The sequence below is a fragment of the Bos grunniens genome, chromosome 1 (assembly GCF_055505025.1).
Source record: "Bos grunniens cultivar Pamir isolate PY7600 chromosome 1, Bosgru_T2T1.0, whole genome shotgun sequence".
In the NCBI taxonomy this organism is placed as follows: Eukaryota; Metazoa; Chordata; class Mammalia; order Artiodactyla; family Bovidae; genus Bos; species Bos grunniens.
Window position 1 is genome coordinate 44,139,812 of NC_141165.1, and position 19,904 is coordinate 44,159,715.

At 36.7% G+C, this 19,904-nt stretch overlaps 1 protein-coding gene across 2 annotated transcripts in view; it reads right to left on the reverse strand.

Moving 5' to 3' along the window:
- Positions 1 to 19,904, reverse strand: part of DHX36 (DEAH-box helicase 36) — a 44,851-nt gene that overhangs the window by 16,200 nt on the left and 8,747 nt on the right. For both annotated transcript variants that reach the window (XM_086317547.1, XM_086317550.1), the window contains 12 exons: positions 19,377 to 19,547; positions 17,563 to 17,642; positions 16,459 to 16,533; positions 16,150 to 16,316; positions 13,340 to 13,421; positions 9,272 to 9,412; positions 8,721 to 8,823; positions 8,273 to 8,360; positions 5,478 to 5,533; positions 3,722 to 3,786; positions 2,911 to 3,054; positions 594 to 711 (listed from right to left, as the gene is read on the reverse strand). In XM_086317547.1, the coding sequence (XP_086173673.1) occupies positions 594 to 711; positions 2,911 to 3,054; positions 3,722 to 3,786; positions 5,478 to 5,533; positions 8,273 to 8,360; positions 8,721 to 8,823; positions 9,272 to 9,412; positions 13,340 to 13,421; positions 16,150 to 16,316; positions 16,459 to 16,533; positions 17,563 to 17,642; positions 19,377 to 19,547 (1,290 nt within the window). The remainder of the gene's footprint in view (positions 1 to 593; positions 712 to 2,910; positions 3,055 to 3,721; positions 3,787 to 5,477; positions 5,534 to 8,272; positions 8,361 to 8,720; positions 8,824 to 9,271; positions 9,413 to 13,339; positions 13,422 to 16,149; positions 16,317 to 16,458; positions 16,534 to 17,562; positions 17,643 to 19,376; positions 19,548 to 19,904) is intronic.

Genomic DNA, 19,904 nt, shown 5'->3' on the forward strand with positions numbered 1-19,904 from the left:
TTTACTGAACACTTCCCATGTGCCAGGCACTGTTCTAAGAATTTTATGAAGTTAATTTAAATAACTTGCCCAATATAAAAGAACTAGCTTGCCACAAGACTTGGGATTCAATCCCAGATAGTCTGGCTCTGGAGCGGTATGTAATTAAAAGCTGTTTAATATACATGTGACAGAAGCTTAAAAACAGTTTACAGTTTATCGATTTTGAACTGCATAACTTCATGTCTATGCAGATTTTTTTTCCAAAAAATATAGTACTTGCATTTTCATTTTACAGACCTTTAAATTAACTAAGTGCAGGGCAAAGTTTGTGTTCAATCAGCAAACACAACATGTAGAATCAACAGGACTAGGGTCTGACTCTGGATTCTAACCAAGCTGTTTTAATGACCCACCCTTGGGTGAGTCATTTTCTGAGGCAGAGAAGGGATACCTTGCAAGTCTAACCCTCAGGCTGCTCAGGGGTCAAACTGTACTAACACAAAAACAAATGGTGGTCTAAATTCTTTCTGGCAGATTAACGTATTACTTTCCTCTATAAAACATGCTGAAAACTAGAACCTTATTTACTTTAATTCTCCCACTTAATTTACCTTTATCTGTAAACAAAGTTCTTCCAAAGGCGTTCTTAAAATTTCTGGCAGTTGATAGTCATCTAGAAGGCTTGCTCTAAGACTGTTATATAGATGATAGCAATGACCAGGTTGAACTCTTTAAAAAGAAAAAAAACCAACAACAAGGAGGGGGGTGGGCAGGTAAGTATTATCAGTGACTTTTAGAATTCCAGAGAAAAGAAAAGGCAGGGAAAGCAGTCAATATCTATTTCTTACAAGCCACATCATAACTAATTTACTTGTTACTTCATTGTTATTCATATATTCCTTTTCCTCATCTTTTCTGAATAAGCTTAAATCCACTAATCCTAAGTCCTAGTGCTAAAAAAGACAAGGTTCCCTCCTCCTACCAATAAAATTTGGTTACCTGTTTCTCACAGACTCCAGACTGGTTGACACAAAATCAGCAGTATACATAGGTTAATCTCTGGGCCTTGTGAGCACTTTATGTAACAAATCCTGTTATTAGGTTAACCTATTATTATTTTAAAGCTCTTAGGTATGTGCTATCTAGTGAACTCTCAAGAGAGATGTTGGAAACAATTTTTTCCCTTATTTGCATCTACTGATCTGAATGATGGGCTTATCTGGTGGCTCAGAGGACCCATTACCTATCTATAGGATCTCCACCAAGGACCACACAATAAACAGTTTGCACTGGCCTTCAAAATAATTATCAATCTTAATTAGCTTTGCTAAAGGAAATTTGTATCACAGAGTCCACAGGGGACTATTTTCCCTTTGAATTAAAATACTATATATATATATAAAAGCTGAATCACTGTGTGGTACAGCAGAAACTAAAGCAACACTGTAAACCAACTATGCTTCAATTAAAAACATCAACAAAAACACTGCAATTCCACAATTAACTTTCACCAGGTTAGTGGGGATGAAGAATTCTATAAAATGCAATACTTTACATTTAGTGACTGGTCTGCATGGGGGAACCTCAATCTTGCTAGGCTCCCAATCAAATTATCCCCTCTTAATAGAGTAGAAGGTACACTTCTTGGACTAAGCCAGGACTATGACTCAAGAGCACCAACTGCATAATCCAATACACTACCTGAAGACAAGTTATACTCGAATAATCTGCAAACATAATGAGCGACAGCTTTAAATATATAGTATAAACTTATTAAAAGGCTGATAAATGGTCTGTCAAAAGATTTTTAACTCCTTGAAAATTAAGGGAAATCTTGTTTATTCTACATGTAAGAGGTAAAATAAAAACTCTTCAAACTCCAGACATGATTCTATCACTCGTATGAGTTAGGGTGTAAAATATTCTGAAGTATGCATTAAAACAAGTAATAAGGGCAATTATTTGTGTTATAGGCAAATCTTTTCTCTGATCATTAAAACAGAGGTACTGGACTTCCCTGGTGGTACAGTGAGTAAGAATCTGCCTACCAATGCAGAGGACAGAAGTTCGATCCCTGGGTCGAAGAAGATCCCACATACTGCAGAACAACTAAGCCCGTGCACCACAAGTACTGAGACTGCACTCTAGAGCCCACATGCCACAATTTCTGAATCCCGTGCGCCTAGAGCTTGTGCGCCCCAACAAGAGAAACCATCACCATGAGAAGCACATGCACTTCAGGGAAGAGTAGCTCCTGCTCACCACAAAAAATACCACGGGCAACCAAACAAACAAAAAAAAGGTATTTTTATTTCTCATGCTATCACGTAAGTGGGAAAAAGGATTTTCCTTGGTAACTCATAGTGAAAAACCAGTACAGCTGTGAAGTATAGTGATTAGGAGCCCAGGCTGTGGAAGCAAACCACCTAAATTCAAATTCCTGGCTCTGCTACTTGTAACGCTGTGTGACTTTGGAGAGATGACTTTAGATGACTTTATTTTTCTATACCTTAGTTTCTTTACCCTCAAAAGAGAGATAATAACCTACTTCACAGCACTGTGGGAGGATTAAGCAAGTTAATGTGTATAAGTCTCTAGAGGATGATCTGACATTCAAGTATTATTAATAGCAATCATTATTAGTAATATGTTTTTAAAAAAAGAAACACAATCACAGATAATATAGCTAATAAGAATATTAACTTTAATTAACCAGAATGAGGAATTAGAGGTAGAAAAACCATAAAATAAAAAACCTGACAGATACTTTTCCCAAAACAACTATGATTAAAACGACTCCCCCATCTGCTGGGGAGTAAAAACATGCTGCAGTTAAGTTTTTAAAAAGATGAAAGGGAACTTCCTTAAGTAAATTTGGTACACAAAATTTTTGGTGTTTTTGTAAGGACTTCAAAGGTCTGATCTTACCTTCCAGCTCGACCTTTCCTCTGTTTAGCGTTGGCTTTACTGACCCACTCAGCAGACATTGTACTGATGTTGTTCTGTGTGTCAAAGTGCGTCTCCTTTATTTTTCCTCCATCTATTACATAAACTACATCATCAATGGTAATGCTGTTTGGAAAACAAATACATAAAAATTGTTAAAAACACATCTAAAGCATATTAGCCTATACCAGATCTACAGACAGGGATCTTAAAACACTTTTTATTGAATCAGTAGTTTAGGATTTTCACCACTCTTCCACATTTACAAGTGGGGATCAGACACCGCATCACAGGCAGCAGCAGCAGCAGCACAGTGCCCTTTCTACAGATCACGTGCACAATTCTTATCTGCCCTGAGTCAAACTTCACAGCTTGCCTGAGGACTTTTGTAACTAGCTCTGTGAGCCCTCCAGTGCCATGAATTAACACCAGCTTCTGCAGAACAATCTGTTGCAATGATTGTACTGGTATATTAGTATCTCCAATGGAATAATTTTAAGAGTATATATAACTGATTACCAAACAATCTATCAATTCTACTCCCAACCAGAAGTACTGACCTCAGTCCCCATGCTTCTTTAGGGAAGCTTTAAAACAATCACTTAAAAGCCTATTTCTGAAGAGGCTAAAACAAACAAACAAAAAACAACCCATGTTCACTGCAACTAAATTAAAATAGGTTTAAAGAAATTACAAAGTATTTTGTAGAAAAAAGATTAAGGTATGTTAACTGTTAATAGTGCTCAAAACAAATGTAACCATTAGTAGTTGGAAATTAAAAAACAATTTTTACCTAGTCTCTGCAATGTTGGTAGCAATAACTATTTTCCGAACACCAGGAGGAGTTCTTTTAAACACCTGCAAGAATACATACATCAAAATCCCAAGAGTGAATTTCTGATACATCCATTCTTACAATTAAAGTAATTACTTCAAGTACTGCTCACTTTTAGCAATTCTGTGTTTATTCACTGACATATGCATCTAATATTTATAGATACAGTCATATCTTATACATCATCTTTAATATCACAAAATTCCCTTATGGTAAACCAAATCTCCCTTAGATATCAAAACCCTATCACAAATAAAGATTTCAAATGAAAGGTTATAATTTAAAGATTTTAATTTATATTTAAGTGGTATACAAAATTATTAATATTTAAATATAGCAATTAAAAAAAATTTTTTTTTAAATGCTGCAGAATGCAAACGTTTATTGTGCTGTCAAATTTTTTAAGGGAAAGGGACAGAAGTGTAAAGAATTATGAATTACTTAAAAACTATACAGATAAAAACAGGGCTTCCCAGGTGGCTCAGTGGTAAAGAATCTACCTGCCAATGGGGGATACACAAGAGATGCAGGGTTTGATCCCTGGATCGGGAAGATTCTCCTGGAGTAGAAAATGACAACCTACTCCAGTGTTCTTGTCTGGAAAATTCCATGGACAGAGGAACCTGGTGGACTATAGTCCACGGGGTTGCAAAGAGTCAGTCACAACTGATTAACTGAGCATGTACAGACATACAGATGACACCAACCAATAAGGCACATGCCCAATCATCAGAATGCATGCCAGCTAGCTGTACCACTGTATACCAGCTACTTAGACTGAAATGGACTTAAAAAGATCCCCTTCACATAATAAATCCTACGTCATGATGGTAGACACCACTTGGCTGAAAAGCAAACAACAAAAAAAAAATCATAAACTCGTCTCATTTATAAAAACGGTAATAAGAGAAAATGTTGTTTGCCAGTCTAGTCACATATCCTCTAGCAAAGGAATCAATATTTTATGGTCACGGCATGAGCGATGGAAGTACTTCCACACCACATACTCTTTTATTCAATCTTTGGGATCAAGAGCTCTGTCTTTCCTCTTCTCTTCCTTCAGACATGCACACTGTACCTAATCTAGCTAGCTGAGCCTTACTCAGAACTATCATACCAGTAGAGATAGTAAAAAGCCCTCAATTAAAAATATGTATATTATTTCTTACAGAGTGGAAAAAATGGATCCATTTCATTCTACCAGGGCCTGCAAACACAGTAGAAAATTACCTTTCCTTTGGGAATGCACTGTTCATTCTAACTAGAGATCTCTGAATCTGACAAAGTCAAAACATCCAAAACCATAATTAATAATACATCACTGAAATCTCATGCCTATAAATGTACTAATTCTGTTAAATCAAAATCTCAGTATCAAACTGTGTATGTCATAGATTATTCATTGCTAGGTTGAATATTTTTATTGGCTTTCACATACCTTTTCATTTTATTCAGGAAACCCAAACAAGCTATTGATAAAAGCAACCTTTAAATGTTTCCCTAATGCCGATGAAACTAATGTGATTCATGGATTACCCTCTCTTATCCAAATTTTTGTGCAGTCATTCCCTGAAGACTCATTTGCAAAGGTTCTCAAAGAAGTATTTTTTGTATGGATTACTATTTTAAAATGTGCTTTCAAAAATAAAACAAGACATACAATAAGCAGTCCTTAAAGCTTGCCTCAGTTTGAAAGATAAATTTAATAACATACCTGTGTCTGGTTAACTGTAGGCATCAGAGAATGTAAAGGTATAATAATAAACTTGTCTGAAAATTAAGAAAATTAAACTTTAAGATAAACAGCTGCAGAAAATTCCATAAAAAATACATGGTAATTCTTAATTTATATTCTCATGTATAATCAGACCAAGTATATACATTTTATATACTTGTTAATATTTTTTCTGCAAATTCTCAATTCTTATACAATGCTGAAAAGTTGGTAGCAACCTTTTCAAATTATATTACAAAAAATACAAAACAAAACATTAACTCCATTCCCACCACTAACTAAAGATCAAAGGATTTTATTTAATATGGGTGAATATGTTTGTAGACTTTGGGTAATCCTACTTTAATCAAAGAAAATTTTAAAGCAAATTACTTATTAAATTTCCATGTCCACTTAAAAATAAAGAAATAGCATTGGTAAAATGTAATACATTCCAAAAGTCGCCCACATTAAAAAAAATAATTTTGTTAGGAATATAGGAAGTTTTAGGTTTCAAAATCAAGTTGCTCAAGCCCATTCATGATTATCAGTCAACAGACAGTTTGATGTAGTACTGTAATGGGAAGGACAGAGAGAGTCACAGAAACAAGGGTAAATTTCAGCCAGATATAGCTACCAAAGTGCAACCTAACTTAAATCTATGGCAAGAATGTCCAGAAGACATTCCGGTATTGTAGTTGTATTTTCCAAGAAAGAGAACTGCTGTTACTCAGGAGATACAGTGCTTTCCACAGCCTTTATGACCCTTCTAAACTGTAAAAAGCTGTCAAATAGTGCTTGACAAAGAATACCTCCAATTACTTATCTCTGTGACACAGTATGAAATACATCCACTCTAACTTAACTTGAATTGAATCAAGCCTTCAGATATAACTTCCAGCTGGCAGGAAAACAGGATTAAGAGATGATCAAATGAAATGATACTATAAAGATTTAGACATCTTCAGAAAGTAGAACCTAGTCTTTTCCACCATGGGGAAAGAAAAGGGAAGATGGGAGTACCATTCTAAAACTAAACGATTTATCAGTCTGACTTTTTCTACAGTCTAAGCAAGCTAGTTGTGAAAGATACTTTGGGGGAAAAAATGGGAAAATCTGATTATGGATTGGATTATCAGATGATGATAAAGATTGAAAGTGAAAAGTGAAAGTGAAGTAGTTCAGTGGTGTCCTACTCTTTGCAACCCCATGGACTGTAGCCTACCAGGCTCCTCTGTCCATGGGATTTTCCAGGCAATAGTACTGGAGTGGATTGCCATTTCCTTCTCCAGGGGATCTTCCCGACCCAGGGATCGAACCCAGGTCTCCCGCATTGTAGACAGGCACTTTACCCTCTGAGCCACCAGGGAAGTCAAAACAATGATAAAGATTAGGAAGCTGGTGGTTATACTTTGGCCACCTGATACGAAGAACTGACTCACTGGAAAAGACACTGATGCTGGGAAAGATTGAAGGCAGGAGAAGGGGATGACAGAGGATGAGATGGTTGGATGACATCACCAACTCGATGGACATGAATTTGAGCAAGCTCCAGGTGTTTGGACAGGGAAGCCTGGCACGCTGCAGTCCATGGGGTTCCAAAGAGTAAGACACGACTCAGCCACTGAACTGAAGCTGGTGGTAGAACTATAAATTAATACTTCCATCCCTGAGTATAATTAAATCAGAAATCAGAAAGACAATGAATTATACCCTTTCCCTACTTCCTCCAAAATGATCTCCACATTTTTCTTGGAAAATACATACACACTCACATTTTTAAAACTAAAAGTAGATCATATAATAGAGTTTATGATGGGGGAAGGAAAGGCCAAAGTTGCCAGAGAAGTATTTCTGTTTTAAAAAATATATATGGTTGTATAGTTGAATCACGACCTATACTTTTTCTATACACAAGTTACCAATGATGAGGAAAACAGAAAGTAGAATTTCATTATAGAGAAGTCATAGTAATCAGACAAAATATTTTTGCAGTGAGAGAATAGAAAATTAATTATAGTGAATGATTTGAGGGCACTGCCATGATGGGATTTTAAAAGTATTTTAGCCAATAAAATTAGATCAAAATATTTTTCAGTGTTTTAAAAAAGTAAAATGTATCAAAGCACTTCAACAGAGTAAGGCTAGGAAGTATATTCAGAACTATTTAAAATACTAAATGGAATTTGCTTTGATTTTACTAAAGTTAACAGTGACTCCGGAAAAAGCTGTAATTTCACAGGAGAAAAATGTTCCAATGCATTTCTCTAAAACATAAGAGGTTGTATCTTTCAAAACATCCTATTAAACAATCAGATCATCTGAGAATTTTTTTTTTTTAAACTTCAGATGTTCAGGTCACATTTAACATTTGGCAGGTCACATTCTAATATCTGGCGTGAGGGTGCGATCTGGGTCTGCATTTTTAAAGAAGTGCCATGAGTGACTGTTGTACAGTTAGAGCTGAGAAATATTGGCCTAAGAGGATAAATTCAAACTTCTTTTCTGCCCAACTAATTGCAGAAGTGAGTGAAGAAACAAAAACCTCAAATGCCAAAGACTCAATTTTATTGGGCAAATTTAGGCAGAGAGGGGAAACAGTCTCACCATAAATCTAAATAAGGAACTTCACTATGTATCTACCATCTTCATCTCTGACCCAGAACTTTAGGGGGGGAAAAAAAATCCAACTTTTGAAAAAACTCAACTTGGACTCAAATCAAAGAAAATAACCAGGCTACACATAACTCAAGTACCATTCTTAGAACGGCAATAAAAATACATTTCTAAAATACCTGATTTAAACATCACTTGTGACATCAAGAGATCGTGTAAAGTGCTGATGTTGTCCCAGCCTGGTAGAAAGACCAATATTGCACCATCCTATGCAGAAGGGAAATAACTGTCATAAAGGATCACATAACAAAATAAGAGTATAATTCTGTGCACAATTAAGTCTTTGTTAAAATTATATTAGCTCAAGATAACTTTTAGTTACTAACTAAAGAGTTTGCTTTTTAAAAATAGGATTTATAATCCAGACATTTCGTTTGTTGAGTCTTTTCTTCAAACAGGTCAAACTGCTAAATCATTTTGGTATTTTGAAATTCTTGCTCCTGGTATCAAAAGCTGTTTCCTCCAAAGATTATTTTTTTAAAAGCATTTAAGAAAAAATTTTTTCAAGTCCTTGATATGAAATTGAAATGTTTCACTTTTGAAAATTAAAAAAAAAACAAAACTAACCTCTTCTTCCAAAACAATGTATCGAATAAGGGCAGCAATCAAATTCAGATCAACTTTTTCATCATCCATCATTTCTACAACATCTACAGTGCTTGCAGAATACCTGTCAAGTCAAATATAAAGTCATGAAATACTTGACAGTTTCCTGACATTTAATTAACTTACTTATAAAATTTTAAAATTAACTCAATCTGCAAATGGGAAAACATAATAAATAAAAAGAAATACTGCGATTATGATAGTGTTTACAAGTCAAATCAGTAGAGTATCCAGCTAGAATATGAGACTCGAAATGTTATCCTCAGGGCTTCTCTGGTAGCTCAGCAGTAAAGAATCCGCCTGCCAATGTAGATGACACTTCAGTATTCTTGCCTGGGAAACCCCATGGACAGAGAGGCCTAGCAGGCTACATTTAGTGACTAAATAACAAAAGAGCTGGATACCACTGAGTGACTAAACAACAATGCTACCCTTAAATATGTACAAAGTCAAGACAAACCTGCATCTTGTTTAGCCACTACGTTCTCACTTTCAAACAAAAACAGACTTACCTTTGTCTCAATTCCCTTAGATAACCTGGCCAGCGTTCTTTATAGATTGCTTCTTTTTCTTCTTTTTCTTGTCTATTCACATGCCCTTGCATGAAACCTTTCTTAAACTGGGATCTGTGTTCTTTTTGTTCTGGAACATATCTAAAATAAAAATACTCTTAAATAGCTTCACTTTGTTTAAAATTGGTTTTCACTAACATCTCTGACTTTTTAGGATTTTAAAAAATTTTAAAGAACATCTTCACTATACTTTCTAGTAAATACTAGTTAAATTTTTTATCTACAAATATGAACACGTAACATTTTAGATTAAAATCATTCTTTATGAAAGTATGTAAAAGCTCTATCAGCAATAAAAATTTAAATGGTTGAGTAACTACCATCTTTAAGTTTGAATTTACTTTTATATCAAAAGTTAACATTAATATAGGTTCAAAATAATAGTTAACAATTGCCTAGAAGACTCAGATTTTGAATATAAGAGGTTTCCAAACCTGAGCACAAATAATTGCCTGTGGAGTTTGTAAAAGAGATTCCTCAATCCTATACCTTGTGATTTGAATACAATAGGTCTGGCTGGGGTCTGCTCATCCAGCAATTTTATTTAGTGCCCCAGGAGATTCAGTGTATTTATAGGTCTGTAGATCCATAGACTCATGCTTGAGAACTACTTAGTTCTGCTAGGTCTTAAAGACAATGGCAGAACCAGAATCAGCATTCAGATGTCTTACAAGTCAGTCCAGTGCTATGCTTTGACTTCACTATGCTGCAGTGCACGTCACCTACCATAAGTGAGTTGTGAGAGGCATGGGAGTGGAGAGAGACAAAGAAAAATAAACCTATACTTTAACCCCAAAGCCTCTCGGAGTTAACCTAGATGAGAGCATCTAGAAAGATTGGGGGGTGTGAAGCATGGGCTTTGTGAGTCAGACAGAATGGGACTGATGTCCGTGCTCTGCCACTGACTAGCTATGTGACCTTGGAAAAGGTATAAGGCTCTGGCTTTTAGTTTTCTTATTTGAGAGATTAATACTCTTTTAACAGTACTGACATGAGAATGAAAAAGAAGGGATAAAGCATGGTGCCTGACATATAGCGGACACCCCAAAGAATTCATCAATCCCCTTCCCTATTCAGTACCTGTGACCCAGGACTCCCCTAAGTCTTCGATACATATAGAGGCACCACTGTGAGGTAGGGCAACCTGAGACAGAAATTAATCTAGTCAGCAGGATGGACCCACAGCTGGCTCCCTTCCCAGCAATTATAGGATCAGAGGTAACCTTTAGCCCCCCATCCCCAAGTACCCAATCACAACCCTCCATAGTATCTCACCTATTTTCTTTCCTACTTCCCTGCAGAGCAGCTCTTCCTCTGGAAAAGGAATAGGTGGGGCCTCTGCTGAAAACTTCTATCCAATGACTACCCTACTTCACGTCCCCTCTTGCGCTGGCTACAGAACAAGTGCACAGATACTATCTGTTGCTTCAAGAGACTCCCCTTAACTACAATTCCGTGTACATGCACTGCCTTCTGGAGACCTTAAGATGCAATTCATCTTTATGTTATGTTAGATTACTGGTCCCTGAATCTTGTTCTACTATCAGGTTGTTGCCTGTTATTACCTTAGAAAACAACTGGTTAATGTGCTATGGTAAGAAACGGTGCCACGTGGTTGAAAGTGGAACTGAGGAGGGAGAGCATAAAAATATATGAGCATTGATGATCTAACCAGAGCATGGAAGACCAACATACACTCTTTCACTTTAACATGTTCCTCCCTGACACACATTTCCCTCCTTGGCCTGCCGACCTCACTGCTTTCCTGACTTGTCCACGCTATCCCTGCCTTACACACTCTTCACTTACCCAGAACAGTAACCAAAGAACTGTTAAGTCATTCTGTATCCCGTCCCACCTTCCTCCATGAAAACCCTGAGAGCTTTCTCATTGAACATACCTTCTCGTTTTTACTTCTTCTACTTAAGGTCCTTATTCTCTCTCCTATGTTAGTATAAGAGTTTCTCTGAGGGCACTGTGGTCTTCACTCTCACAGATGCTGCCATCTGTTTTCCCCAAAACTCTGGTCATGAGAGTATGACCAGAGTGTACTCCTTAAGAATAATAGCCTGTATGTATCCCTATCTAGATACAAGCTCCAAAGTTGTGTAATGAGTTGTTCCCTTGTTTTTTCTCAGATCTTAGTGCACAGTGCAAGCCATATAGTTTCAAAAATATGTTATATAGATGTCCATTCAAAATTCAGCTGACTTTTCCCCATGTAAAATATGCAGTAGGATCTTTGTTCTCACCTTCCCACTATCACTTTCTGGTTTTCTCCTTTAACAAGTAAGCTGTGGAATCTTGAAAAATCTCAGCACAAATGTTTCTACATCTGTCCATTTAGTTTTTAGATGTTTACTATAGGCCAGGCACTGTGCTATGTACTAGTTACAAAGATGCATAGGACAAAATCTTCCACTTTGAAAATTTGAAATCTAGTGCAAGAGACATATATAACAAGACATATCACATGGCAATAAGGTAAGCGGTACAAGAGATATGATAAAAGTGCTCTGGCAGTCTTGCTGAGAAGGTAACTCACTGTGAGAGGTTATCAGAGAAGGCTGAATGGGCAGGGATTTGTTCTTACATAATAGTTTACATATGAAAAGTGGAGAAGGTGGCAAATAAAGGAGGAAACAGCATGTAACAAAGCATAAAACTATGAAAGAAAGGGCACAAGCTGGCATAGAAGAGACAGTGCATAAGAGAAGTGGCATAATGCATGCCACTAGACAGACAGGGCCAGACTGTAAAGAGCCTTGGGGTGACAGGCTAAGAAGCTGGAACCTGATCCTGTGGGTCTGTGCCTTCAGCCCTCTCTCATCAAGTGATACTAAGGTAATTTTGATGGCTCCTCGAGAAGCCTGCTAGCAGCTAAAGGCCAGCGTGAATGGGATCATAACTTGGGCATACCAGCTGAGCTGCTCTGCTCTAGGCCATGACAAAGCAACAAAGGTTCTTCAACTAGTTTTCAAAGAGAAATCTCAAGGGGAATACCCTAGGGAAGAAAGCTTACATGACCAGAGTTTTGGGGAAAACAGATGGCAGCATCTGTGACAGTGAAAACCACAGTGCCCAGGAGAAACTCTTATACTAACATAGGAGAGACAATAAGGACCTTAAGTAGAAAAAATAAAAACGAGAAGGTATGTTCAAGGAGAAAGCTCTCAGGGTTTCATGGGGGAAAGTGGGACGGGATACAGAAAGACTTACAGTACTTTGGTTACTAAGCGTGTAAAGCAGTTAACGTATCCTGGAACATAACTGCTTGAAACACCCAGCTACTTTGATTTAGAGTTTAAACAACCGGGTGGAAGCCAACGGGAGCAACCATTATAAAGCATACTAAGCAACATAGATTTTTTTTTTGGTGGAAGCACAGTGGGAATCAAATATAAGATGACAGTTTTTGTTTGAAAAATGTGAGGTTCAAGAAATCTGTGATACTGGAATGCTGCTGAGTATAGATTTAGTTAAGTTTAGAATTCAGGAAGAATCCAGTTTTGAAACCATAGTTCTGAAAGCTGTAGGAAAATAGTTCTGAAAACCTGGAACTATGGTCATGGAAATAGGATTGCACAGTGAAATCATAAAACGGTGAGAAACATCTAAGGTGAGAACTCTAGGGGAATATCATATTTAAAGGGTGGGAAATGGAGGCCAGCAAAGGAATACCAGGGAGGAGAATCAGAACAGAAGTTCAACACTAAAGACAGAGATTCACAAACTTTTCTGCCCAGGAGTCTTTAGACAATACTGATATGTGGCTAAAGCCCAGGCTCTGTAATATAATATGGTATGAGCGTCAATGTGGATTTTCAAAGACTCCAAGTGATTTCAATGTGCAACTAAGTTTGGGAATCCCTGATTTAAGGAAAAACAATGTTTTAGAAAGAAATAGTTAAGGGTGAGTTTCTTAGACTAAAGTTTGACAAAACAGTGATACTAATATACTAAAGTATATTAGTACTTTTAATCTTTTACTTACTAATATTTACTTACCTTATTTTTTCAATTATATCTTCCAAAAGATACTCCACAACCGGAAAAGTAAAGCCAGGTATATGTATCATTGGACAGTTACCTATTATGGTAGATAAAACATAAATCTGTATTCAAATGTAAAAAAAAAAAAATTAACTGTGAATAGGACAATGACTACATTAGTTTTAACTTCAGAAAAGGGTCCTGAAACTTTTACAGCTATACCTTATTTTTCCATATCTCATTTAATAAAAACAGCATTTAGTCTTCATTCAGTAGCAATTTACTGTTATCAAACTGTATACAAACCTCACAGTTCTACAAAGTAACCCAGAATACAAAAAAAACAGCGTATTTTAAGTTGGATTCAAGACCTATTAAGTCTATTTCTCTTCATCATTAGCCAAGATGGTGCCATGAGAACCTAAGTTTTAGTGAAACCTACCTTTAGTGAAATGACCTCTGTAGCATCCAGAATTAGGGAAAGGAGTAGTTACAGCAAGAACTAACCAAGTATTAAACTACTGCTTACTATTTTAGAATCACTAGTTAAAAAAGAAGTCTCTCAGTACTGTTACTTAAATGTTATTTAGGTTCTGTACCAAACAAAATAAACCATATTCTCTGTAAACAAAGGCCAAAGTTACAGCACAGATGGAAGTAACTGAAGTGGCACCACAACTTTGAGTACACTTATGTATCTGACCTGTGTAAGTTTACTTAATGTTAGTTCTGGATTTCTCATCAAAAGGACTGAGACAGACAAAAACAAAGTAAGGCTCTGAGGGTCAACTGGGCTGATTACAAACACATTAAATATAGTGCTATTCCATTTTAATGTTCTCCCATTTCTCCTCCTTCCCCAATTTGAGCAGTAGAGACAGTGAGGCATATTTTAAAAGAATGTACTCTGCAGCTACTCAAATTTAGGTTCTCTGTTATTTCTTGGCTACTCCATGCAACTTGTGGGATCTTAGTTCCCTGACCAGGGATCGAACCCAGACCCCAGCAGTGAAAGCACTAAGACTCCCAGGGAATTCCCTCAAATTTAGTTTCAAATCATCCTGACCCTCTGTTAATTATGCAATCTTGGGTAAGCTACTTAACTATTCTGAGGTTGTTTTCCATCTGTAACAATGAGAATAGCACCTACTTCACAAGGTATCAATGAGCATTGATGAAGATAGGCCAAATACTCTACCCAGCCAAGCTGAGGGTATTCCACAGTTATCACTGATATCACAGTTATCACTGCTATTAGCAAATTGCCACTTCAGCCTGAGATACATCACTTCATGGGAAATAGATGGGGAAACAGTGGAAACAGTGTCAGACTTTATTTTTTTGGGCTCCAAAATCACTGCAGATGGTGACTGCAGCCATGAAATTAAAAGACGCTTACTCCTTGGAAGGAAAGTTATGACCAACCTAGATAGTGTATTGAAAAGCAGAGATATTACTTTGCCAACAAAGGTCCATCTAGTCAAGGCTATGGTTTTTCCAGTGGTCATGTATGAATGTGAGAGTTGGACTGTGAAGAAAGCTGAGCGCCGAAGAATTGATGCATTTGAACTGTGGTGTTGGGAGGAGACTCTTGACAGTCCCTTGGACTGCAAGGAGGTCCAACCAGTCCATCCTAAAGGAGATCAGTCCTGGGTGTTCTTTGGAAGGAATGATGCTAAAGCTGAAACTCCAGTACTTTGGCCACCTCATGCGAAGAGTTGACTCACTGGAAAAGACTCTGATGCTGGGAGGGATTGGGGGAAGGAGGAAAAGAGGACGACAGAGGATGAGATGGCTGGATGGCATCACTGACTTGATGGACGTGAATTTGAGTGAACTCCGGGAGTTGGTGATGGACAGGGAGGCCTGGCGTGCTGCGATTCATGGAGTCGCAGAGAGTCAGACACAACTGAGCGACTGAACTGAACTACATAAAAGCTACAGAAGACTATCAAAAAAAGTTTATAAATTTTTCAAATCTGTGGTTTGACTTTATTAATGTCACCTTAATTATCTGGTGGTAGCACCAAAAGGCTACATCTCTTTACTACAAGACGAGAGATGATGCCACCATTTAAAAAACTACTAGAGAGGGCTTCCCTGGTAACTCGGTGGTACAGAATCTGCCTGCCAATGCAGAAGACATGGGTTCAACGCTGGTATGGGAGGACCCCACATGCTTCTGGCAGAGAAGGCAACGGCAACCCACTCCAGTACTCTTGCCTGGAAAATCCCATAGACGGAGGAGCCTGGTGGGCTGCTGTCGATGGGGTCGCACAGAGCTGGACACAACTGAAGTGACTTAGCAGCAGCAGCACATGCTTCTGGAGCAGTTCATGTGCCACCAACTACTGAGCTCATATACTGTAACTATTTAAGCCTGAGGACCTAGAGCCTGTGCTCTGCGACGTGAAGCCAGTGCAATGAGAAGCCTGTATACCACAACTAGAGAGTAGCCCCTACTCCCTGCAACTAGAGAAAAGCCCGTGCAGCGACAGACACAACACAGTCAAAAATAAATAAGTATTTTAAAAACTACAAGAGGGTAGATTGGAGACTGGCAACCCACTCCAGTACTCTTGCCTGGAGAATCCCAGGGACAGAGGAGCCTGGTGGGCTGCCATCTATGGAGTCGCACAGAGTCGGACACGACTGGAATGACTTAGTAGCAGCGGCAGAGGGTAGATAAATATTCAAATATAATGCATTGCTAAACATTGACTACTTGCATCACTAAACATCTGAAAACATTTTTTAAAAAACTGCTTCTAAATTCAGTGGTTTTGTGATAACTCTGTAAAGTAACAATCATAAATTCTACTCACCAAAATATTCGGAAAACTTCTCAGCATTCAATGTTGCACTCATCAATACTACTTTCAGGTCAGGTCGATAACTGAGAAGATCTTTAACAACAGTCATTAAAACATCTGACTGTAGATTTCTCTCATGGATTTCATCAAGCACGATGTGACTAACACTGGACAGATGGCTACAACAGAAGCATAAAGTTTGCTACTCAGCACAAAATCAAAAACAGAACCATCTTAATTTTACATAATAATAAAATCCAATGTAATAATGACATCTTTTGATGATGTTTAACTAGATGTCCTGCGTTGAAACATACTCACGGGTCTGACTGAAGCCACTGAAGGATGATTCCTGTTGTACAATATAAGATAGAACCTTGTTTCCTTGGCAACCGACTGTGAATAAAAGACATGAATTAATTCTTGGTTTTCTTTACTGATGAACTATTAAATACCACAAACGTTTAAGAGAAAATCTTCAATTTAAAAAATGCTTTCGGTTTTAATGAAAAACTTCATCCTTAATTTTTCAGTTACCAAAACTACTACAGCACAGTAATGAGAAATACTAGCTTCAAGTTCATTATACATTATTTTTGCTATAAATACAACATTCATGATTTCTTTACAAAACCTACCATTCAGAAAAAGACCAAATATTTAGGAAACTCAACTTCAGTTTAGTGACTGGAAAATCAGTTCATTTAAAAAGACAAACAGAATCTTGAGCTTCAGAGAACTACAAAAATACAGTGGAGGGGGATGGGGGTTGTGAATACAAACTAGCTTAAGGTAGTCAGAGGCTGTGTGGTGGTACCACTCCTTTAGGCGAGCAACGGTCTACTAACATATCCAGGAAAAATGTTATCCTTCTGAACATTTCCTAGTGTAAAAGACATCTTAAAGTGAAAAAAAAAGTGAAGTGAAAGTGTTAGTTCCTCAGTCATGTCTGACTCTTTGAGATCCCCATGGACTGTAGCATGCCAGGCACCTCTGTCCATGGAATTTTCCAGGCAAGAACACTGGAGTGGGTAACCATTCCCTTTTCCAGGAGATCTTCCCAACCCAGGAATCGAAAGACATCTTAAAATGGCAATTCAAATCTGAATTTGGATCAAAAAAAAAATGATCTTGTGGGTTGCAAGCCTATGTTGCAGTTACTACAAATGTTAATTCTAAAAACAATAATGAGCATAAACATTTGGGGGAAAATCTTTTTTTTTTTTAAATCTCTGATAACTTCAAAGTTTCACAAAAATCTACCTGTAAATAAGAAGTGAACATTCTTGGAAGTTCTCTGGTGGTCCACTGATTAGGACTCAGCCCTTTCATTGCTGAGGGCCTAGGTTCAATCCCTGGTCAGTGAACTAAGATCTCCCAAGCTGCCTGGTATGGCCAAAAACAAAACAAGTGAACACTCTTTACCTCTGGAGCCGAATTTGGTATCCAGTACTATTACCATTGCCACAAGATTCCGCCCTTTCTGCAGCCACTCTCTCTGCAACCTTTAATTAAAATAAAATACAGTTACAAACAAAACATTTCCTTTAGAGTAAATATCCTAAATGTCTGTGAAAATCTGGAGTTGTTGAAACACTACTCATTAGATAACAAGAGAAACATATTAAAGTCTGAGGTATCTAAAACTGTTCCCTTTAAGAGCTGAAGTCTACCTGCTTATGCTTACTTTTCATTTCCTCTCAAATTCTGCCTCCTATTTCCAAAGCAACTTTCTATAAGTCCTCTCTATCTTTGTCTTAAAAACAGTTGGAAATTCTAATCTAAACTCATAAAGGTTGAATATAATTTCAGAGTAACTATATACTTGATACATTTTCTTATCTGATTCTTTTTTGTAGATTAGCAGGCTTAATTCTTAACTCTTGGTTAAGTTCTTAGAATTATGGCTGCTAAAGATAAGCTCTAGACAGATGAAATCCTATAAACTAATACTGATTTGTGCAACTGAAAGTAACCAACAGTCATTTAGTGACAGATCAGTGATTTACGAGGTTAGAAATAGAAAATGACAATTAGCTTTTAAGAAATACTTCAGATGTAAAATTTCCCAATCATCATATCCTGAATACATTAAGACCATTACTTCACTTTTTCCTGTTAATTAAACTGCCTATTTAAATATCAACAGATCTTGGGGGGGAAAAAAGCAACGAAATAACCTAATTAACATTTCTCCTTACTGTCAATTTACAGTAGCATGCTGCAGTCCATGGGGTCGCAGAGTCGGACACGACTGAGCAAATGAACTGAACTGATAGTCATATTTTAGTGAAAACGGTAAAATTAGATTTTTAACCAAAGTCTAGCTATATAATAGTGTTACAATGAAAGTGGTTTATTTTTCACCATTCTATGAACTTATGCCATTTCTAGGAAGATTATCCTCCCACAAACATGGCAGCTTTACTTTTTAAAAACAGTTATTTCTTAGAAACTATAACTTAAATATATACTGTAGTTGCTACAAAATATTGCTGTAATTGGTAATGCAGTTCCTGACCATAGATTCTGTATAAAATGACTTAGAGATGTAATAAATAACACTATCATAAAATCAAATACAACTGGAAAGCTTCATAATTTAAATTTACACAAAGAATTACATAACACTGAAGTAAATGTACTGTACACCTGATGCTGCAAGAAACCCCAAACATCTTTACAGAACATATAACTCATATATTAACTAGGCCATCTAACTAAACACAATGTTATCTATAACAAACACGCAGTTAATACCTGTTTCAAAATAAACTCCAAACACCTTATTTTTCTATGACTAATTCCCTAATACTGAATTGCACTAAAAAATCAGAAATACTGCTATCATTCAGTACCTATACACTGAAAAAAAACAGCTGAAAACAGTATTAAATGAATCAAGGAGTAAAAGGTAAAGTATCTAATGATGGAGATTATTTGAAGCTCATACTCAATTCTATAAACATTATCAGCTTTTCATTTAGTTTTATAGAAAATTGCCTGGATTTGCAATTTATCTTGAACTCCTAAACATCTGTTATCAATGAGAGAGAGATCATTCAATTTCTTGGTCTTTACTACAAAATACTTGCTAACCAAATTTTGCTTTCATAGCAACATATCTTAAACCCAATTAAGAATCACCCCAACACTCAAAATCAGTAATTTCTAGCAAGACTACATAGAAGAATGGGAAAAAAAAAGTTGGGAATTTTAACAAGTGAGAGCTTACTTACTGAAATGGCACTAATTCTTCTTGGCTGAGTACAAACTATCCTACAAGCAGATCCTTTTCCTCTTTCAATGTAGTTATCCAAAATGAACTGAGTAACTTGAGTGGTTTTTCCACAACCGGTTTCACCACTTATCACTGTTACCTGATGGTTATCAATCATATTTACCAATTCCTATTTCAAAATGAGAAAAAAGTGAAGAACATCCATCACATGATGACTAAGTCTGAAAAGTTACCTGAATCTTACCGAACTGAAGGTTAATTGTTTTTAATAAGCATATTAATACTTGAAAATTCTGTTATATGCAATACTGACAGTTTAGGTATCTGGATCTACCAGTTTTCAAGAGATGAGGCACCAAATTTTAAGAACAGAGCCATGGCTCTGTTAAAGAAAAGCACACAAGGAAAAGGAGACAGCTTATAAATTCATGTAAGAATTAACATTAATTAAAAAGAATGTTGACATGTGGGTCTACTGAATATAAGGCAAATCCCCTGAAAAAAACTACTCAGAACATCAAGGATT